General features: G+C 36.6%; 1 protein-coding gene across 6 annotated transcripts in view; it reads left to right on the top strand.

Annotated features, from left to right (window-relative positions):
• The window catches only part of HYCC2 (hyccin PI4KA lipid kinase complex subunit 2), a 50,522-nt gene that overhangs the window by 18,064 nt on the left and 9,144 nt on the right, over positions 1-23,314 (top strand). For 5 of the 6 annotated variants that reach the window (XM_083865730.1, XM_083865732.1, XM_083865731.1 and 2 more), the window contains 11 exons: positions 877-979; positions 1,822-1,898; positions 2,948-3,049; positions 8,829-9,008; positions 10,819-10,899; positions 11,539-11,654; positions 12,424-12,519; positions 13,388-13,504; positions 14,190-14,277; positions 18,226-18,385; positions 19,565-19,732. In XM_083865730.1, coding sequence (XP_083721856.1) covers positions 1,848-1,898; positions 2,948-3,049; positions 8,829-9,008; positions 10,819-10,899; positions 11,539-11,654; positions 12,424-12,519; positions 13,388-13,504; positions 14,190-14,277; positions 18,226-18,385; positions 19,565-19,732 — 1,159 coding nt within the window. In that variant the 5' untranslated portion in view covers positions 877-979; positions 1,822-1,847. The remainder of the gene's footprint in view (positions 1-876; positions 980-1,821; positions 1,899-2,947; positions 3,050-8,828; positions 9,009-10,818; positions 10,900-11,538; positions 11,655-12,423; positions 12,520-13,387; positions 13,505-14,189; positions 14,278-18,225; positions 18,386-19,564; positions 19,733-23,314) is intronic. The other variant, XM_083865735.1, reaches the window with a different exon arrangement.

Raw genomic sequence — 23,314 nt, 5'->3', positions numbered from 1 at the left:
CTGGGGGGCTCACCCTGCTTTTCCTCAGGCTTCCTGTGCAGCTGGGTCAGTGCAGCTTGTGTGCTGGGAACCCACCAGCTGCCTGTCTTGCCTCTTCCTGCAAGGCCTTAAAAATGTCTTCAATATCCAGGCAGATCATTTGAAGGGGAGAGACGCTTTGTCCTAAAACTGAACCAGCAGTGACTGTAGCCAGAGCAGATGTGGACTGCTTCTGTATTGATACAGCAGTTGTGGCTCTCAAGCTGATCTACACTGAAAGAAGTTCCCAAATAGGGAAGCTCGAAGCTCAATGCGTGGCAAAACCACTTATATACCCAGAGTCTGCTCCTGTGCATGTTGTTTTCCTCAGGCTCACTATGGAGGGATTCTTCAGCAAAAGGTGAACTTAGTGTAATACGTGATTTTCATGATGACAGTGAAATTTTGGCTCTGTGACAAATATGTACTAAGGAAATTATGGTATAGGTCTTTAATATAATCAATTTAAGAATTATGTGTTCTCTGAAGTCAGGGTATTAATTCAGTTCACGTTTTATAAAATGATTACTCTCATCTTACACTGTTCTTTGTAAGTCCTTTGCCTGTGGTGCTGTGCACCACTAATACGGAAGGATTTTCTACTTTCTGCTGAGTGACAAAAGCCTTTTTTTTTTGGATGAAGGTAATTCCACCCTTCCTCCTGCTAAAACACTGAGCCTTTTTTTTTTTTTTTTTAATGCAAGTTGCTTTATTGCAGAAGGATTCATGTGGACTTTAAAGGATTTGATAAACTTCAATTTGTAAGGCCAAAAAATGTTTACATGAATGTTTGCTTTACTTTACTATATTTTTTCCTTATTTAGTCATCATTATAGCTTTTTTTTTTTAATCTTTTAGAAAGCAAGGCAGTACTTGAAGGCTTGACAAATGCGTCCCAGGTTGAAAAATTTCTACGTTCCTTCTCCTCTTCCTCCTTTAGAAAACTGACTTCTTTAAAGAGGTAAAGTTGAATGTTGTGCTTTTTTTTTTCCAAGCAAAGTGAACTAGATCTCAGCTTCTTCTGTAGCATCTATTTCCCTATATCAAAAAGGATGTCTTTATAAACTTTTGTTTGCAGAAATCTAATTAGTTGTTCTGTTATTTTACAGAATTATTTTTCAGTGTTTCTGCTGAAATAAGTCACTCAAGTGTTACTTGAATTTAAATTAATGTTATGTATGAATTTGTTGTATTTTAGAATATTTAAACATGCTTTAAAAATCTGAAGCAGTTCCTGACCCACAAGAGAGCTGCTATTTTCTTAATGACTTCCTGCCAAGGGCCATTGAAAAAATGATAGATTAACTTAAAAATTGTGTTGGGAAGCCGTTTATCTTATTTCACTTCATTTTTAATTTAACAAATACTGATAGTTCTTAAATACAAATCTTTCAGAACTCAAAACAAGTATGTTCTGACAAGAGAATTGGTGATTCTGGTCATGTTGTCTGGCTATTAAAAGCTCATTTTTTGTAGGACTTCCATGATGTAACTTGTATGTCAAACATGTAATTTTTGGTTGAACCTAAATAATTTTCAAAACACATCTGAAAGATGATTGGCCTGAAGCACTTAATCCTTCTCTTTCCTCCTTCCCCATTTGTGCACAGCATTTTAGACTAAGCAAAGAAAACAGTTACACCATTGTTAAATAATGAGACTGATTGCCCAAAATGCAAGTTTTCTATTGTTCTGTGTTATATAATTCTGTTGGAAAGGTATTAACACCTTTTCATTGGGTAAGATTGTAAAAAACTAAATTTTCCTGCCATAATTAATATTTAACTTTTCTTTTTTCTAAAGGTAAGAGAAGCAAAAGAAGTAAGAAAATGCTGGGATCAGAACGAGGTGTTGTGGAAGAATGGCTGTCAGAATTCAAGGTGAACTGAAAAGATGAATGATACCTAAACCATTGCTTAATGCCACCAAACATAGTAGTGGGGTTCATTTAACATCAAAGAATTAACATTTTAAGTATCTATTACTTGATCTTTCAATTTATTATAATGCATGAAGCATGCAAAGGTCTGTATAATTGAGTTGGCTGGTACTTAATATGTAATGCATAATTCTAATAGTTTATTTTCATTGTTTATTGTTGTAGAGCAGAACATATCAATAGTAATGTGGTCTTTTAAACATATATTTTGTGTAGGTCAAGCTGATAGAATTTAACTAACAGCTGGATAATGCTGCCCAAATTTCCAATTGAGGAACTTTTTAATTTAAAAACGATTAGTATATATTTATTTGAACTTTAAGAAAAGTTAAAGAAAAATACTTTGACCCCATGACCTGCATTAAATAATTGTTTCATCATGGAGAGTCTGAAGTATTTTTAAGCTATTTTGCGTGTTGATAATTATGCTGAGTGAAATACAGGATAAGACATATACAAGAAAAAAGGATTTTGTGACTGATAATAAATTAGTCTGTTATTTAAATTAAGACTTAGTAATTCCTCACATCATTGGTGAGAGTAAGTCATTATGTGCTGTTGTTGGACGTTTGTTTAAGTTCCAAGGATGCAAAATCCACAAACATGGTTGCTTGGGGAAGACTCAAGGCTGTCCATGCTTTCTATACTCTCCACACCTCTTAAATAAGCTGAGTTGATTTGATAAAGTCTTCAAAAAGAGCCTGTTATATACAGGCTGTCAAGAAAGAAAGCCTTCATATCAAACTAGAGCAAACGATTTATAAAGGATGAATCTAAACTGCTTTTGGATTTAACCCTGAAAGTAGTTTAAGTGCTCCCAAATGCTATTTGTATGGAGAAGGACTTGTACTCAACAATTAAGTTACAAGTCTGAAAATTTACTGAACTTCAGACTTTTCTTTGATGTTAGGGTGAGGCTTCATTCTTTTGTGGAGATCTTGAATACTTGGAAGCATTTATTTGTCAGGGTAACCTTTTTTTTTATTTTAGGCGTTACCTGAATCACAAATTTCCAGCTATGCAGCTACATTGCACCGAAAAAAACCACTGGTACCAGCTCTTTATAAGGTCATTCAAGACCCAAATAATGAGGTAGGAGATTAAAAACCCTCTATTTTTATTCTCATTCCTGGATCTTTCACCTCTACAACTAAAACTAAAGTAATGGAGAGGAAGATTGATTATTTTTTCTAATGTAATGACACATGAGTATCATCTCTCTTTTTAGTCTTTTTTTTTTTTTTTTTTTTTTTTTTTTTTTCAGTTACTTTAATGCCTTTCTAATAAGACACAATCTCATCTGCTTCCAGAAATACTATTTATGCTGTCTGCTAGATTCTCCTCACCATAGCTGACTTGTGGTTTTTTTGGCACGAGCTGGTTTTGGTGTTTCGGTTTGGGGTTTATTTTCTGTTGCATTTTTTGGGGGGGTTTGAGTTTGGGTTTTTTTTTTTTAATTTGATTTTTTTTAAATATAGTTCCCAGAAACCATCTTTCAGTCATAACTGAGACAAAGTAGGCCTTACAGTGAAACTCAGAAAGACCAATGTACTTTTTATGTGGTGGATTATTTCAGTGGAAGATGAAATCAATTTTTTAAATGCCATTAAGATAACAAGATCTTCTCATGCTTATACTAGTATCACTTCTGTGTAACTTGGTTTACGCTGCTGTAAACAAGGGCAGAACCACGGCCCCAAAATATAAATAGACACAATGAAAACTCAGCTTACCCTTGTACATAATTCATGTTGCAAGTGACGTTGAACTGAGCTTTCCAACCCATTGGCTTCTGCAAGGAGCATTTCTGGGCAAGTGTGTGAAAAATAACTTCTGAATAAATTGTGCAAGCATACTGTTCTCTGACATGTAAATACTTCAGATAAAATGCTTACAAATATTTGATGTATCATCTGCGACTTCTCATAGATTTATGAATTAAATGGGTAGTGTACACAGCAAGGAAATTCTTTATTTTCCCAAGTACAGCTCAGCTGCTTTAGGAAGCTGAATGCTTGATTGAGCTTCAAGGAGATTGCATAATGCTCATGTAATTTATAAAAAAAAGGCTTCATAGCTGTCAGCTTCATTTCAGTATTATAAATAACCTGCACAGTGACCTTTTTCTTTGTACTGAAAAGATGCTGTTATTCTCTCTTCAACCTGAAGCCACCATTGCTTCTGTCTGTGTATTTGTGTTTGTGTAGACTCCTGAAAATGTAAAGGCTTCTCATTGCTCTGAGAATAAGCATCTGGGTTTTTTTTGTTTTAAGGAGCAAACAACCAGATTTGCAAAAGGGGTATCTTTACAGGGTGATCTTCTGTTATTGCTCGCTGATGCTTGTCAAATATTACTCTTTGGAACAGCTCTTGTTGTTTGGGCCTGATTCTGATACCAGGCATAAGATAAGCAATCCTAGACACAAAGATGTCCAGCTTCAGGTTCTACTTGTTCAAGCAGGGTGTATTTCCTTGTTGCACTTCTTCCAGCATTATTTGCGTGTGAGGAATATAACCAAAGTGAATTCACTAATTTACATAATTCTGTAGTAATATTTGACTCTAACTGAGAGGGGTTTTTAAATATGCTTCATAGGGCATTATTTGTTAGCAGGATAATTCATGCCTTATGAAGATTAGGTATATGTGGTAGACTATTATAAAAATACACTTTCTGGATTCTTAAACTTGATGGGCAAGTAATTCTTTAGTACAACTTAATCATAAAGTTGACTGATTTTTAAAACTTCTGGAAAGTAGAAAGCTGTTTAGAGCAAACATGAATTTTTCTACAATCACATCATTGTATCTTGATAAGACCAGGATTATTAATTTACCATGGAATCAGCATGCCTAGGTCCCAAACAACTAAGGCGTTTCTCACTTTTGACAGGTGTCTACTAGTTTGTGAGCTATTCAATGAAGGCAAGCATATTGACAAGTTAAATACACAATTGTTACTATTCACCTTTGAGGAAGTGCCCTGACTTTTTTAAATGTAAAGATGACTGGAGCAGGGATTTACATAAAGTGTAGAGAGTGATCTTGCTCATAAACAACTAATTTAACTGAATAATATATTGGGTTTTGTGTAGTATTCGAATTCAGAAGTGCTTTTGAAGTAATGCTTTTCAGATGTTTTTATAATTTTTAGGGTTGGTTTATGGCTGTAGACAATACTCTATGGATGCCAAGTTAATGCACTACTGAAATTCAAATATTGAGTTGTCATGTGGGGCTAATTAGGTTTAGCTCAGGGCAGCTGTGAAGCAGGGTGAGCTCACCTTTGCAATGCCAAGCAATCCCAGACCCAGTACTCTTCAAATAATAAATGGTTTCACCCTTCATGTTATAGTTAAGTCTAAAATAAACACATTTTATTTTCTACAATTGAATTTTTCCAAAAGGCAAATATCTCCCATATTTGTCATGCATTTTATAAAGCATTATATTTAACTTCAAGATATGGCTCTTAGGATTTGGAAAACTTGTAAAGTAAGCCAAAGGAAAGCTATTCGTCATCTTCATTAAAACATGAGCGGTTTGCATCTCTGTGAGGTATAAAATGAAGAGTGAAAATTAGATCATTGACACTCGCTGCTTATTTAAGCCAGTAAAAATGTCATTTGTTTTTTATGCTTATTGCTGCTTATGCTAATAGGAAAGCTCTTATAATCAAAATTATTTTGTTTGTTAGGAAAGAGAGGATTATAAGAGATACTTTACTTTGGATTTTTTTGCTGACTTCTGTGCTATTCAGTTTGCTTTGGTTTTGGACTGAAAGATCTTTGGAATTAAATAATGTGTGCCTGTTCATGTATACACCCACTGCTGATGACAAAAGCTTCATTTCCTCTGTTTACCCAGTGTCTTCTCAGTATGTGTATTCAGAGAATTACTTGGAAGAGGCTGGCTCTTTGGAAAGCCAGATAACTAGGATGCAGGGAAAACATTTGTTCTTTCTCAGAGTGTCAGGTTTTGTGTTTCCGGGTGGGAGACTATCATACTGTACTTTGATCAGAAAATCCTGGGTGTTTGTGCTTTTGCAAATATTGATGTCTTAGCATCTTTGTGATGGCAACTTTTCTTACAGCTCTGAACACACCAGAAGTGCTATAGTAGCTGCAGGTTTTTACCTAAGTAATTGCAGTTGCTAAACATTTTCCACAACAAATATCACACCTACTAAAAATAAGGAGAATTCGAATGCTTGCAACACCACTGACTGGATATTGCTTGTATCTTTCTAGGGAGCTTCTTTTCCTAGTCTTTATTCAAAAGACTAATTTTATAAAATTTTCATTTGAGAGTAGATAGAATAAACTTAGTAACTGCTCTGGTTGAGTGTCATCTGACTTAGCTAAAATAAATTTTTCTTTTACACTGTTTTTGATGGGACTTGGATTAGACTGGCTAATTTCAAATAGGAAACAGCTTTGGGCTGCTGTCATCTCTAATCTAATAGAAGTACTATTTATAGCATTGCCATTGTATATATCTGGTTTCAGCTAATATTTTTAGCTTTTCTTCCACTTGTCATCTCCCTGCAGATATGGTTGTATGTTTTGTTTTCAGAGATTTCTTCTTTCTGTTCTCTTCTTGATCATATCTTCTTTTAAAGAAAAATCTACAAATATTTTTAGAGACATCCAAATTACTTAGTAACCACTTTTTAGATTTGAACATCTGAAATGTTTTAGGCCTTTCTTAAAACAAAGATACAGTTCTGAGGATTTGAACATTTACTGTAACAGTTGGTTTCAATAATTATTGTCACTTTTAGATAGGCATTTCTACTAAGTAAATATTAATTAAGAAAGGACATACTTATGCCTCTTTTGAACATAAAGTGCTATACATGTATGAAATACTGGAATAAATGTACTACCAGAAAGCTGTACCATTTCTTCCTTAAAATGATTGTAATAGAAGCTTTAAAGACTTCTAATTTCATTTAGATCCCAAGCCTAAACTTAAGTGGTCAGTTACTGTCTTTCTGTCTGTCTGTCTTTCTGTCTGTCTGTCTTTCTGTCTGTCTGTCTTTCTGTCTGTCTGTCTTTCTGTCTATACATGCATCTAAATACAGATGTGTGTGTATAGATATGACTTGTAAAAACCCATTTGTTCTAAATGACTGGACTTCTCGCATTCTGTATCAACATTGTCAATGTCATCTTTCTTTGTTCTCCTTGTAGTCTCTCTCTGACTGTTGTAAATGCTGGCTTCTAGCTTAGAGTAACAAGTCTGTCAATCAGAAGCCTTGTTACACAAGGTACTTACACCAGAGCCTTGTTTAAGAAGAGATTTCTCTGACAGCTGAGTTTTATTTTACGTAAATGTCATGTTATGGCTTACGTAATCAGTGGTTAAATATGGTGTGCTACATTGACCAGAATATTGTGTGTTGGAAATGAAACTGTTTCCTAGGTGATGCTCTCTTAATAGATAATTCTATCAAATTTATGTTTTATGCTTGTGATATACCATTGTAAAATATCTAATTGTAAATATAGGTATGTGAAATTGTACATTCATAGAGCTTTATGGCATTGCACATTTATCAAGCATTCAGACTATTCACTTACAGAAATATTGGTCCCTCTGCTGTTAGCAAGGGACTCCTAAGTTTTTAAAGAGGATGGATGGTTCACAATAAACCACAGAAATACATCTCTGTGCAGCAAAGCAAAAGTGTGCCTTTCAATTCTACAGAAAATTTGTGGTACTATGATTAAGATGAATAGACAAATTAATGAAAAAGGAATGCATCAAAGTCCATGAAATATCCTGCTAATGCTCTGAAAGTCCTAAGGTGCATATGCCTGGGAGTGAAAGAGGAGTCATATATGCCTTATCTAATCTTTATGTCTGTATGTGTAAGAGCTGCATGAAGCATATGTTGTTAGAAAGAAGACTTGAAATTCTGGCCTCTATTTTCTGACTCTGTAGCTCTTCTATGCAAATATAGATGCTTTAGGTTACATGTATGCCTCTGTCCCATAAGTATTTTCCTTACGTCAGATTATCTCATTTGGTAGAACACAATATTAGGTAGTGGTCACAAAACTTACAAAAAATTATCTTGGAAATTAAAAATTTTTTTCAATTTTTTTTCCACAAGTTTTGGTTTTAGTAATGAAAACTTGATTAGTCATGGAAAAGAATGAAGCTGTTTAAGTGTGGTTCTTTCTGCTTTTTTTCCTGTTCCCTAACAGTTCCACAAATGGTTCTTAGGTATTGGTTTAGTATTGTAGGCTCTTAAAATGGCAGGTTTGCCTCATGCTTTTATCACACTGACTTGATAGGGACCTTTTTTTTTCATTATTGTACTGAAACCTGGAGTGCAACTCAAAATGAAAAGATCAGTTTGCATTGTAATGAACATGCTCAGGTATTCATTTTGAGACTCAAAAGTGTAGATAAGAAAGTAATTTGTATTTCTGTCAATGGACTTGTCATTAGTAGCTGATCTTTAACCTTTGCACTTTTATAGACCTTACAACTACACTAAAGTTTGACAGTGCACACAGTTCAAACCACATGTCTGTCACACGCCTTAAATTAGTACCTGTACAGAAAATAAATCTTGTACTGACAGCCCTAGAGGAGAATCTTCTCCAAGCACACATGGTAGTGGCTGTAGTGGCCACATGTCCAAATACTCATACCAGTGCCCCTCAGGTCTGTCCTTATGGATCTACTTAAACAGAATGCAGATACCAGTGTGATTCATTTACTTACCAGCCATCAGGGAGTGCAGTTCTTACTCACTGCAGTGGCTGTATGATATTGCCCTTAGATTTGTTGTTTCACTCTCCATTATTAGACAAGCCTACCAGTAAGTGATTAGCTTTTTTTTGCCTTTCCACAGCTCCTGGAGCCTGTTTGCCACCAGCTCTTTGAACTCTATCGGAGTTCCGAAGTTCGGCTCAAGAGATTCACGCTGCAGTTTTTGCCAGAGTTGATCTGGGTTTATCTGCGTCTCACTGCCAGCAGAGACAGGCAGAGTAATGGTTGCATTGAAGCATTGCTGCTTGGCATTTACAACCTGGTAGGTGAGATGAGTGCGAATGGCTGAGAAAAGCTTTGATCTGAAGTTTTGCATCGCTGACAACATATTTTAAATTAAAATACACTTAAAGGAAAGTGTACTTAATATGATGAAAAGCATAATGTAATGAAAGTTTAGTAAAGATATGTTTGCAAATTTTTTTTAGTTTATAGTTAGATTTTTTGGAAAAAACATTTTCACTGGAAAGGATCATCTCCTGAGCTTTCTCAAACTTTTATATACTTCTGTTTGTAAGCAAATTAGGTAGCCCTCCTTAATGTTGCAAAATACAACTTTTTATGATTGTCAGGCTCATATGCTTAGTCAGTCTTGATGTGTCACTTCCCCTGCCCTCCCACGTACTCTGAACAAGTCCTTTTTAGGGGTAGTTTGAAGGTGAAGGCACTCTGCATGTGAGCACTCAGATACATGCATGTGTACATTTGAGTCAGGTAATTGTCTTGAGGGGAACTGTAAATTATTAAATGTGGTTGTTGGGTAAAAGCAGTTTTTTACATCCTTACCCTAGCCTGCAAATGTTTACTTTTGTAATGCTATGAGGCTATTTGATGAATTCAGCAATACTGCCATAAGAGACATTCTCTTGTGGGAATTTCCTTAAAACATGCTCTACTGAAGTATCACCCTTCTCTCTAATGTCATTGTAAACCCCTCCTTTAAATTGAGGGTTGTATTTCTACACATAAGACACAGAATAGCCAAACTGTGATTTCTAAAAATAAAATGTATTCTAGTTATTTGTCTGTAGATCAGCTTTATCAGCTGGAATATCTAATTATTTTAGATTTATTCTGATCAAAAAACCCCACTGGAAACTCCTTGGAAACTGATTTTTTTTTTTTTTTTTTTTTTTTGTACTGTGTATTGGACTGAAGTACCATATTTGTCTTTTCTCCCTTTTTTTTTCATGAATGTTCTGCAGTTCAGTTGAAAGTCATGTAGGTGATTCATATTTTTTAAGGATAATAATTTCTCCATTCTCTCCATATTCAGAAAGAGACCTCAAAATGAACAGTGGCTTCCACTATTTTTTATCTTTAATGAAGCTGATATTTTTCTGCACATATACTGAGTGAAGTTGTTTCTTGAATACTTAGAAAGTGAAAGGGATAAATAAATCTTCTGTGTTCTGACAAATTCTGTCAGCCATCCTCCTCTTAGAATCCTTGAAGCCCGCTACACTGATCTACCTTGGGCTAAACTTTTACATAAACTGGAATGACTGGAGCTTATTGTTTGAAAATTTGCTGTACAAAGTGCAAAAGCAAGATTTTAAACTCCTTTTTGGCTTATGTAGTCTTATGTAATTGCTCCTAGTGTGTCAGGGTTTGCTTATGTAGTAGCCTAGCAACTACAAAATCTGACCAATTTGAAAGCCTTTGAAGTAAACATTGTGTGTGATTCCTCCTGAGGAAGCTTTGCCAGTCCCCTTGATTTCACCTTTTCTCCGTGGCACATTTATTATGAAATACTACCCATTGTCAGCAAGTGACTCATCAGCCCTTCTGTGTCAGTATCTTTAGTCTTAGTCATCAAGGATCCAGTGCTGAGGGTTTTTTAAGTATTGCACACGAATTCTGCAGAGCAGTTTGTGATAGAGGTCTTTTCCCACTTAATAAATATGTATGTGGATATTGTTGGTATTCTGCAAATGCACAAAGTCCTTGGGGTGTTAATAGTCTTATCAGATCAGGACATCTAACTTGTTAAATTCCTTCTAAGACCTGAAAGTTATTCCAACTCCTATCTCCTTATTTCTGTTTGAATTCTGGTTTTGTTTTTAATGCAGGAAATTGCTGACAAAGATGGAAACAACAAAGTTTTGTCTTTCACCATCCCTTCATTATCAAAACCCTCAATATATCATGAGGTAAGAGAGCTGCTGTGGTAAATTAAAATTGGATCTATAAGAGGAATGGAAACTGGATCCATTTGATGCCACAGGCTATTATAGATGCATCTTGTTGCAGTAAGTTTTCAATGTCTGTAGCTTGCAATTAGTATAATAGAATGCAATGGAATTTGTAAAAGAACAGGAATATAAGTGTTAAAAAAATCTTTGCTGACTGCCCATTGTTAATAGAGGTAGTTACGCCGCAGTTGCAACTATGGGTTTTTTTGCCTCTTACATGTTAGCATAAAAGTAGTCTTCCTTCTAACCCTTCCTTAGTTCAGTTAGAACTTGGGATTCTTTTTTTCTTTCACTACTGTTTCTGGACAGAAGGTGGATAGGTAAGAATCAAAGTTCAAATATTATATGTGGATAGGTAAGAATCAAAGTTGAAAATTGCTCTCACCTACTGTATTACTTGTAAATGTGTAAACTTTATAACAATGAAACTAGGTAATGTTTTTAGATTTACTGTGTTCTGGAGTAATCTTCATTTTCACAGATCACAAAGTAAATGTGTCTCTTCCCTTAGGTAGCTGGGAGTTTTAATGCTTTTGAGGAATGTTTACTTAAAACTTCTCCTCCTCCTTCCTTTCTTCTCCCATCACCTACTTCTAGCCCTCCACCATTGGATCTATGGCTTTAACTGAAGGAGCATTAAGTCAGCATGATCTTATCAGGGTAGTTTACAGTGATCTTCATCCTCAGAGAGAAACCTTCACAGCACAGAACCGGTAGGTAGATGTACTCTTTATATTAAAGATGCCTCACTAGGGAGACAAGACCTTAAACAAAACAAAAATATTTCGTTGTCAGTCCTTTCTCAGAATTAAGTCCTTGGAAATAAGTCTAGAGAACAATCTTAGTAATCTTGAGGTATAATTTTATTTTTCTTTGTTCCATTCCTGTATGTTTTTCTGCTAGTTAATTTTGAAGAATAATTCCTCTGTCATTTCTGTGGCTGCAAAGAATATATCTGGCTTTATGGCTATCTGTTCAATTTTTCTTGTAAGTGTAACAAAATTCAGCTTTGGATCAGGGGCTGTGTCTCCTTTTTCTACTGGAAAAAGGGAATGGAGCTAAGTGGATAGACAGAACCAGGAGTGAGGGAAATCACTCTGCTGTTTAATGGCTGCCAGCTTTACCTGTGTCTAAAGACAGCACAGGGAAAACTGATAAAATAACTTTGAATGCATTGCAGACATTTCCACTTCTGTAACTGTCCAAATATTATTCCCTATCCTGTTTCCTTCATAGGTACTGCATATGCTTATGGCTTTCAAGATTTTCAGAATAATAAATTTGAGTGTTTATAGTGAACCTCTGATAGCCTGTTTCAAGTTAGTGAATTATCGTGAAAGTGGATTAAAGGATTTGTTTGTTTACTTCTGACACTTCTTCCTGTGGAGTGCTTTTTGAGACTGAAATATAGATTTCTTGTGTTAAATTTCAGTGAAATATAAAAAATATAAACAATGCAAGATTTTGCTCTTCTCTTTTCAGGTTTGAGGTGCTGAGCTTTCTTATGTTGTGCTACAATTCAGCTATTGTCTACATGCCTGCTTCTTCTTACCAGTCACTTTGTACAATGGGTTCCAGGTGAGACACTTGCCTTTGAAGTAGTCTTCAGGGTCATCTGGACATTTAAATATTTGTCCAGTAATGAAAAGGGCTTTCTGATGGGGAAGGATTGGTTCTTGGTGTGCTTCCATCATTTTCATTTTGAGTTGTGGCTATGCTAAATTTGCCAAATATGTTTCATTTTCCTGCATCTGAAAATTAGATCTGTTCTTTGAGTAGAGAAGCAAGACATTTTATATGCAAGGGATTTCTGTTGTTTTGGAGACAGTGCCACAGTTGCTATTTACTAGTGGCCATGTGTTGCTTCCATGAAGATTCAGATAGTAAACTAATGCAATAAGCATATAATAAATTATCCTGGTTTTAATGTAGGCAGTATATGGGAAGGCAGGCCCCTTTTTCAAGGGTCAGAAATATTCCTTACAAGGCAGCTGAGATTCTCAAGATCATAGTATGTGTGTTATCTGACTTTATGTATAAGGTGACTGCATGTTGTCATCATACATTAGATGGGAGGTGACATACTTCCCTTCTGTACCACCGAAATGTTTCCTTTAAAGAAAAATGGTTTCAGTTTTTACTGAATTTTAGGGAGTCTCCTGCCTGGTAGTAGAGAACATCTTGCCACCCTTGTTCTTTAGAAGCTGGTTATGATTTGAGGCAAACAGGTGTAGTTGCTGGCTACAAGGGATTAAGACTGGACTATCAGCGAGCCACATACCAAGGCACTGCTACAAAACTGCTCTAATGATTAGGAATGCAACATAGGAATGGTCTATGTTATGTGTTTGTATTAATTTTTTTTTAATAACTAAAATCTCTGTGATATAAAGACATTTGTAGTCTTTGTGGAGTTAATACTTCCTTGTAATGGTGTTGTTTTTAGGCTGTGTGTGAGTGGATTTCCACGGCAGCATGAGAAACGCTGGAAAGAGCACTGTGGTAGAGTGGTGTTAGACCCTGACTTCATGGTGCAGCTGCTCACAGGTGTCTATTATGCCATGTAAGTGGACAGGGTTTTCTGACTTAAAGAGAAAGATCTGCTTTTATATTAATTAAAATATAAATGCCACTTGTTTTATAATTGAAAAAAATAGTTAGACTCGTAATACAAGTTTGTACTTGATTACTAGTATTTCCCATTACTTGCTTATTCAGCCACCAAATAATTTGAAAATATTTTTGTCAGCACTGAATTAGGTGATGAAGGTGCAGCAGTAGGTGCTGAAGAGAGTCAGGCTTCTGATTTCAGCTTTCTCCACCTTGCTATAACCACAGATACCTTCTGTTCACAAGCTTAATGAGCTTGGATGCCAAGATAAACTGATGAAATGCAGACCTCTTAAATGTCAGTAGCATTTGAAGTAGCAGAAATACATTTCTGGTGCAAATTGAGTTCTGCTAAGTAGCATTAACATTTGCATATTGACCCCATTCTTTTAAAATTTGTCCTGATTATGGCATCAGTTTTGTCCTGTTAGGAGAGAACATGGAACAGCTTTCTTGTTACACCAACAAGGTAATAAAATACGTCGCAGTGTTAAAAGAAGTGAATGTACACTGGGGTGTACATATAGTTGATGAATTTTCTACATAAGGTGAGAAGAACAAAGCTGGATTTGGGCAGAAGAAAGGACAAGTTTGTTTTCATAAGATGTGGAAGATAAATATCTGTCTTTACTTTTTAGATATAATGGTCAGTGGGAGCTTGGCCAGGAGGTATTGGAGGACATAATTTACAGAGCACAGCTGGAACTCTACTCCCAGCCCCTGCTGGTAAGAAACAATCCCTTGTAATTTATAGCCTTGGTTAAGAGGAGTATGGATGTGTTTCTGAAGTGGCCTGGTAATGAAAGCTTTTGTGTCCATTCACTGCACTATCAAATGCAAGTGATTTGTTAACAGCTGGTGTTTGCAGCATAGCTATTTATACTGTACTTTTTCCACTGAGTATTAAGCCAGGGTGTTGGGATCTTCCAGGACTCAGTGGGACTGAAAGCTAGGGTTTTGCTAATACGTTACAGTTGGCTCTAAATGTTTATTTTGTTTTAACATAAGCTACTGATGAGTGGTTCAAAGAAGCTTAACTGAAGAGTTGTGTGTTATAGGGCATTGGTTGCCAGAAAGGTGTTTTCTTTGTTTCTAGACCTTCATCAGGGTTGAGAATAAACTGTGGGTTTTAACTGATAACAAAGTAGAGAAAGCAACAGCAGGATACAGGTGAAAGTGAAAAGGAGCTCCAATCCCAGAGTTAATGCCAGATTTCGTTTGATAAAAATCACACAGATCTTAATCTTTACCTTTTTTGGAGGAACAGCAATAGAATGGAGTAGTTCTGATTGGGGTGAGGATTTTTTTAGTTTTCCCTGTATTTCCTGTTCCAATCATGAAAAGAAAGAAATGAGGAGAGTGGTGAAACTGGGCTGGAAGCAGGTGGATGTGATTGGGAAGGGTGAGAAGGTTGAAAGATAGAAAGGGGAAATTTTTGTCATATGTAGGAATGAGAATTAAACGAAGAAGGAAAGTTATGGAGAATAAAGTAAATTAGATTACTGTTTCAGTTTCTGCATCAGAATTGTGGCTAGAAGCCTTTAGTCCTCCTCTGAACTAACAGCAGTAAAATGTCATTGCTTTTTACATAACTGACAAAGGAGCAGATTGGCAAAAATCTTTTTATGTGGCAATCTGAGATCACTCTTTTCTGAACTAAATTGCATAAAATTATTCTCCAAATGTATTAATATTGGCTGTAAAAATTAGCTACAGGCTTTCTGACACTGCTGCATTTAAAATGCCTGCTATGCACTGAATTATTATAATAGTTGGTTCCTTTTGGCAATGACTCATCACTCCATTAGATTGAAAGTTTTAAATTAAATATTGAACCTGCTGAATTGGGCCATCCTATCAAACTACTACATTTGAAAAGTGTGTAGGAGGATCTGGAACTTGATGATATGACAATTTTTAGTTTTCATTGTTCACTTTTAATCAATTTGTCCCTTGAGATTACTTCTGGTTGTAAGAATCTTCTAGAATGTCTTTGTTTTTTTTCCAAAGCTCCAATGGATTCTCCATCCTGTTGTTGGGTGACATCATGACATCACCAATTTTTATCCCTTCCTGGTTGTCAGGATTTTCCTGCATATGCATGCAGGCTACTGGGGGAGTTGGCTTTTTTTAATACTCTCATCATTGCTTGCTTCCTTTCTTGTTTTACTAACATTTTTTTAAAAGTAGCTTTAAGAAATTGTTAGTTTTATTTAAAAAATAAATGCAGGTCTTTGCCCTAATGCTATATATTCAAGCAATTTGACTTTTTCAAAGATTGGAGTCCTTTGGTCTCCTTGAATTCTTCAGGAAATGTGTATAATTTAGCAGCATAAATTCTGTATCTTAAACCTAAAACTACTAGCACCAAATAAATATCATCTGGGATGCCTCACAGGTAAGTTTCTAAGCTCAGCTTCTGTCTAGAACTTCCTAAGAGCAGCAAATTCTTTGAATTTAATTTCTATTTGATATTCAAGCAACCCTCCCCTTCAATTAGGATAATTTTTAGATACTTGTATTCAAGTACCTATTTTTGTAATTGTGGGAATACCCTCCGTCATCATTACAATGAGAAACATCATGATCCCTGTGTTTGTTTCTTGGAGAAACATTTTTGACCATTTAGTAGATCCATGCTGTTATTACATAGGGTTTTATTGCCTGTGGAAAAAAACCCCTAAGCTTAAAAAAAAATCCAAATGGAAAAACAGCATCAGAAAGCTATGAAATATCTGTAATGTAGAAGTGTCACTAAGAATCTGTCACTCTTACCCAGAGACTGCAGTGGAAAGGGCAGGAAGTAACACAAGGGAAAGGCTTTCTCTGGTTAAAGAAAGGTATTTCTGTTAACAAACACTGGGTAGTGGTCAGGAAACCTGAGAGCTTCTACAGACACAAACTAATCACCAAGTGTCAGAATTAGTAGCACCTTGGACCTGGGGAGCAGACTGCTTCCAGTCAGTCCTTTCCTCTGAACAAGGAGTTCTGCATGTTTTCCAGACAGAAATCCCAGTCTTCGGAGCAAAGACACACAGTCTTTCCAAGTCCAGTGCACAGGAACCATGGGTCAGCAAATCCCTATTGTGACAGCAGCTTTATCCAATATATTTTATTGATGCACTTATTGCTCATATTGAACATTCTTTCCTTAGAGCTCCTTTCTGGTAGGCAAGAGTGGATGTCTGGCCTGAAACCAGCCTTCTTTTGTCAGTGATAGCTGCAGACTTGGCTTGCCAAGTCTGAATTGTGCTGTGTGTTTGTTTTCCTGCCTTTCAGTGCTGGATTAGACATCGTGAGCAAGTGTTTTTGCATCCTGAAAGATCGTGGTTTTTAGGGTGTTTTTGTCAGACAAGGACTGTGACTCATTCAGACTGGTTGTTTGGATTGTTTCAAAGATTTACTGTTGCATTGATTTTTATCTCCATATGGTTTTCCTCACTCCCCAGAAGTACAGTTTGTGCTGCAAGAAAGGGCCAGCTGTTAAAAGGTTCAACAAGCAGAAATGCTCTGTCATGATTCTGGTCATGTTTCTGGTGCAGAAGTTTTTTGCTATGAATTTGTAGTGTTGGGGTTGGTGGTGTGGTTTGTTTTGTGGTGTTTATTTTTTTTTTTTTTTTTTTTTTTTTTTATACTGATACTGACAAGGGTATCTATTCAAGAGGTAGCAACTCCAGTGAGTAGAAGATTTTGGAAAATCAGGGTGTGTTCATTTTATGGGTTGTAGTTTAGGGGGGATTTTGAAGTTTAAAGTAATACTTTGTGTGCATCAGCTTTGTTATTGTTGATACTGCACATGCCATAGAGAGCCAGTTTGCTTTTCTGGAGCTGGTACACAAATTCACTTTTATTGGACAAAATTCACTTTTGTTGTTTCTTACTTACTGGTAAAGTAAGAAACATTACTGAAAGTTGTTTTTGTCTTTTTTAAAGTAAACCTCTAATCCCAAAGGCATTTTATGGGAAACGTAAAGAAGCAATTAAAACATCAAAGCCAAAAGAAGTCACTTGTTCTCCTCAAAGCTGCAAAACATAACTTCTGACTTTTAATAGGCTTATACAATAAAAAAGTAGGTTTAATAAAGATGAGTGTATTTTAATAACTTGATGCTCATTGCTTAGGTTGCAATTTTTTTTTTCCCTAAATAAATCTTGCAAGTATCTGCAGTCTAATCCCCTTGGTTAGGTTCTGTTGGGGTTGGTTTTAGGGAGGGGTGGGGAGTGGTACGGGGAAAGGTGTAGTGGAAATCAGTCTTGTCCCCCTGTGCACAAGGCCAGTGGCTGTTTGCATTGGCTTGGGCTGTGACTTACTTTTATTGACACTCTTGTCATAAAACATAAATGATATTTGCCTTGTCATATTGCAGTTTCTTTTGGATGGAGACCTTCCTGTATGTGTTGTTAGCATCTGTCACTACAGATGGCAAAGATAGAACAAAATAAATTGCCTCAAAAAAAATGGAGCAAATTAACTCTGGTTTTGAGAATAGGTTTGTGATGAGCTTTTCCATGTAATCAACTTTGAATCCTGGGCATGGCGTCACCCATCTTGAGGGGCGTCTGGAGTAGTTACCAATTCTTGCTTGTTCTCCTTTCTGTATCCATTAAAAGATCCAATATTGCCATTAGTGCAAGCAAGGAGAGTAGTAGCACATCATCTTACTTTTGTCTTAGGTTGCAAATGCCATGAAGAATTCGCTGCCTTTCGATGCTCCTGATGCATCACAAGAAGGCCAGAAGGTACTGAAAGTAGAAGTTACTCCAACAGTTCCAAGAATTTCTCGGAGTGCTATTACAACAGCTTCTATCCGTCGTCATCGCTGGAGGAGAGAAGGTGAGCTCTCTCTGCCAGGAGCACATATTACAGTGTACTGTAATCATCATCATCACTGTAATCTGGCTTCTCAGTTTGAATGTTTACAGAACCTGGAGGGGGGCTTTTTGTTTGTTTGTTTTTGAAAGTGATACTCCATAGTAGTATATAGTATTTTACATCTTCAGAGCACTGCATGAACATGAATATTTTGGGTGTTTGTTTTGGTTTTGATTTTGTGATAAAATGTGAGGTAGATGAGTAAATGGAGAAACTGGAAAATGTTTAATAAGACTTCTTTTTTCTCCATGTAACACAGTATGAAATTGTAGGGGTAAAGTGTGGCTTAGAATTTGAGTTCTTTGTTTAATCCGCACTAAAACTCAACTGCCTCCCATTGTAAATAGCTCAGAGAATGAATGCTAACATCTAGACCTTAATGGGATTCCAGCTGCCTAAAGCTACTGATGGCAATGGAAAAGGGAAAAACTGAACATCACACCTACCATCATATGACCCAGATTTTTGGGGGGCTATAAAAGAGGTTTGGATAGTTTAGAATTAGTCTTTCCTCAGTGAGTACTTACATCATATGGAAGTGTGCTTGACTGTATGAAGAAAAAAAAAAGTAGTCTTTACCTTGATGTGATGACATCTTCAGTGTAGGTGTAGCAAAAACCTTGCTTTGAAATCACTTTGTCTACTTTTAAAGCTTTGTTACTTCATGTATAAAACACTAGTTTAAAAAAGCTGCATAAATCAATGAAGGTAAAAAGGAGAATAAAATAAGAATTAAATGATAGTAAAAAGTCTGAAAACAGGAAGTACATATTTTCCTGTGGTACATTTCTTTCCCCTTTTATTTTTTATTATTCTTCTTGGTCACGTGCGAAAGGATTTGATGACCACTGGTCATCAGCTGAATGAGGATGTCCAGGACAACAAGTAGCTGTCTCCTGTTTCCAGGACTCTGCGTCGTGTTTGTCTTCACTGTAGTTACCATTATATTCATTTGCTGGTCTATGGTCTACAGTACAGCCCGCCTGTCCCTTTCTGTGGATGTTCTCACCACTTTTAACTAAGCATGGGTAGTGTTCTATGTTTGTTCCATGTCTGCATAAACTTTCTATTTTCCCTGCCTGGGTTGGAATGCCAAGAAAGGAATAGAAAAGCACTAAAATGTTATGTGTTGAATCCCAGATGGCTTTGACTTCTCAATCGAGGCTGACTCAAGCATTCCTGGCTCACCGATCCAACACGGCTCCACAGACCTAGGGATCAAACGTGAGCAAGAGGGGGAGGTGCTGATGCGCAGGACCCCTGAGCATGGCTTCCCGGAGCCCACCTTGGCAGCAGCCACAACAGAGGGTAGGACAGAGATGAGGAGGCAGAAGTCAGTGAGGCAGTTGCTGGAGGAGGATCCTGGCTCCCTATCCCCAAGCAGAACTTCTTTCCATTCTAGTGTGTGTTTCCGCTATCCCAGGGTGTATTAGCTTTCTTTGCAATACACACATCCCCTATATACCTAACATCAGGTCAGGAACTACCTTTTGTTATCATGTGGGCTGGCCTGGGGCTTGCATCTGTGTGGTGAAACACTGCTTGGCATGGCACAAAAAAAAAAAAAAGACAGGGGTAATATCCAAGAGCTTTGGGATTGCTTGGAAACTTTCTATTACTGAGCATGTTTAATCTGATATTGAGAAGAAAAATATGCACCAGATGAACATGAATCTCGTCCTGAAAAGTAGACAGTACAGAGCATAAATGGATTTGGCTCCATTTTAGTTAAAATAGTGTCTTGTTAGTCTGCAGTTTTTAAATTTTCAAGAATGAAGCTTCTGTTGCCATTAAAAGTCAAGCCTATCTAAAACAGGTATACAATTACTGATGTTTGATTTGTCAGTCATCCTTTAATTGAAAATTCATACACGTACAACTCATTTAGAGCTGGCTGCTCTACAAGCACAAAGAAAGTGCTTTGTGTTTTCAGGAAGAAATGAGGTTGTCATGTTTCTAAAAACTTTAGAAACAATTACTGCTTGCTTTCTCAATCGTGCTGTCCACACAAATGCTGTAGGGCTTCAGAGGTCTGCTTGGCAGCCAAGAATAGCAGATAGAGTAGGTGGTAGAATTTTATTTTACGTAAGTTCATCTACTTTTGAGTAAAGGTGATTTCCTTGATGAAAGACATAGACATAGTTTCAAGTACTGAACTTGAATCATGATTTCTCCTCAAGATGAGAATTAATTTTTTACAGATTTAGCTGAACGTATTTTCAAGTACTCTCCTATCTTAAGCCGTCTTCTCTATGTGAACATTCCTTTATTGTTTCCAGCCTCTGTAAGGATAATAGTTGATCATAAATTAGATTTATTTGCACATTCAGACATGAGCTACATTTGTTCTTCAGATTTGTTTTTCAGGAAACAATTATCTGGAGAATTCGGAGACTTAAATGTAGTGTTATCACAGAAACATTACACATTTAAAGTTGCTATCGAACAATAATTAAGATCTCATGCTTCTGTAGAAGAGAGTGGCATAAAATACTTAGTGCAGGTTTCTAATCTACTTGGTGCATTATGAATTTGAGCATGCTCAGTAAATGATCCTGTCTTCTCTTAAATTCACTGTTCACTTGGTCTTACTCCGTTTTATAACTCTTTGCATGTGCATGACCTGAAGGATATAGAGAAGTCCTGAGCTGCAGAGAACCTTCTGGGACAGACAGGAAGTGGGAAGAGAAGTTGATAAAGATGATCCATTTTAGTCTTGTTTGAAGCCATTGATGTAATTTAGCATATTTTTGGATAAGGCATCACTCCACATTCTCTGCTTCAATACAAATGGATTGAATACCATTTACTTCTGTAACGTCAGCAACATATAATTGCATTCTTGATCAAATTGAGTTCTCCAGCTGATAGCATCTGGGAGAAGGCCAAGGAAAGGAGTTTGGCTTGATTATCAACATAAAATTGTGGGCGTATATCCACAGCTCATGTTTGTTTTCTGACCCTGATTTCACAGAAAGCTTCAGCCAGAAAATTCCCTCATAAATACCAGTTTGATGTCAAACAGTACAAGGAGAGACTGATCACTTCTAGTGACTTTTCAATCTTCAGGTATAGGAAAGATAAACATGCTAAAAGTAACTTTAAAAAGGTGTATAAAACCCCTTCTTTAAATCAGTGTTTTGACCCCTTAAGTAGAAAAAGATAAGACTTCAAGAATGACTCAGTAATGCAGTACAAGGCATTCTGCTTCTGGGTGGTTGCAGCTGCAGTTATGTGCACTATTTTGGGTCAATGGAGAACACTGAGTCTGTATTTAAAGTACTAGTTGTATATATGCACAAATAAATTATTTGAGGACAGATTTGTTCTGATAAGGAACAGTGACAGTCCTGAATACACAGTGTAGTGCAATGGATATGATATCTATTGGGTTGCGCTGTCTCTTTCTCTTTTGACTTTAAAATAAGAAGTATTTGGAAAGGAGTAGATTTTTAGGTTTTCTTTCATTTTGAAATCGTCTTACCGATCTATTGGAACATAAACCAAACCAAACAAACAAACAAAAAAGAGAAAACTTTGTTGTTAGATCATCCTGTCTTCCTTCCCAGAGTATGTAAGGATTCCAACATTTTTTATTATTTCTAAGGGCAGTTTTTAGAGGAAAAATAAGATGTATTAGGAAAAGAATGTGTTTGTGGAATTACTTTAATCCCATTGGGAACTCCTGTGGGTGTGTGGGTCTGACTAGACAGAAACTCTCTTGCATGTTATCTTCTCTATCTTCTTCATTTTTGAGCACTGCTGAGCAGCTTGGGCCTCTGCATAGCTGCAGCATCCAAAAGCTTGCAACAACCCCTCTCAGTCTTATCTTTAAATCCTGTCCATAAAATGCCACTTTTTCAGTGTAACTACTCTGCTTCACTGTCCCCGAATAGGACGTGCTTTAGCCTCCTGTTACTCGGCAGTGTTTTAACATAGGCTTTGAAAACTACTGATCTTCTTGTAATAATAAAAAACTTAGCAGTGTTGTCTGGAGATACCTTTTTACAAGCTCCACATCTTTCTATTGAATTTAGAAGGGCTTGAGAGGGGGCTTCAGCTGCTTCTCTTGCTGCTTGTAGCTGAACACGCTTTCATCCAGCTTTGCATGGTTATATAAAGAAACATGAATGTTGGTTAATTGAAAAAGTGGTCTTGCATTTGGTATGGTCCAGTAATGTCTGATTTTTATCAGTACCTTTGACTGTGTGTGGGGAGCTTGAAGGGGGGAGTGTTGATGTGGATTGTGGATAAAATATATCACTGTAATATACCTGTAAGAAAAGACAGGTGTCAAGGAGAAGAGGAAGGCCTAGTTTGACCATACGGGGTAGTCAGGAAGTCAGGAAAGTACATGGCATTTTAAATATGGTTATGGGAAGTTAAAGCAAGTAATGCACCCTTCATTTCAATAATTGCTCTGGGAACCGAAGGAGCTCCTTTATCTAAGGCAAAAGGCTTGACCAAGGAAGACTGCAGTAACATGAACTATATTATTCTTCTGTTTCTGGCAGGCTAATGAGACAAGTAGAACTATTGAGAACTACAGAATCATCTCTCATTGCATTGTTTTGAGAGAGGCTGAGTGTGCTCTGATTTGGAGATGTCTTAATATCTTTTGTAAGCTGACACACTTTAATGGTAATTCCAAGGCAAAGTTTCCTGAAAAGAAGTAGTAAATGTACAGCAGAGTAATGAAACCTCCCTGTAAAGTTTTGGATTTGCATTACACCTCAGAAGTGTGAAATTTGATCAGGCTGTATTCCTGCTACACAGAGGTGGCCAAACAACACCAAAAGGTTTCTGTCTGTTCTGTTTGCCATGATGTAAAATGTTTCTTAGCTAACACTCAGCATGAGAGGATGAGCTTCCACGCAAATGGTGGACTGT

Source organism: Zosterops lateralis (assembly GCF_965231275.1).
Source record: "Zosterops lateralis genome assembly, chromosome: 7".
Lineage (NCBI taxonomy): Eukaryota > Metazoa > Chordata > Aves > Passeriformes > Zosteropidae > Zosterops > Zosterops lateralis.
Note: the sequence above shows the minus strand (reverse complement) of the source record. Positions and strands in the feature narration are given on the sequence as shown.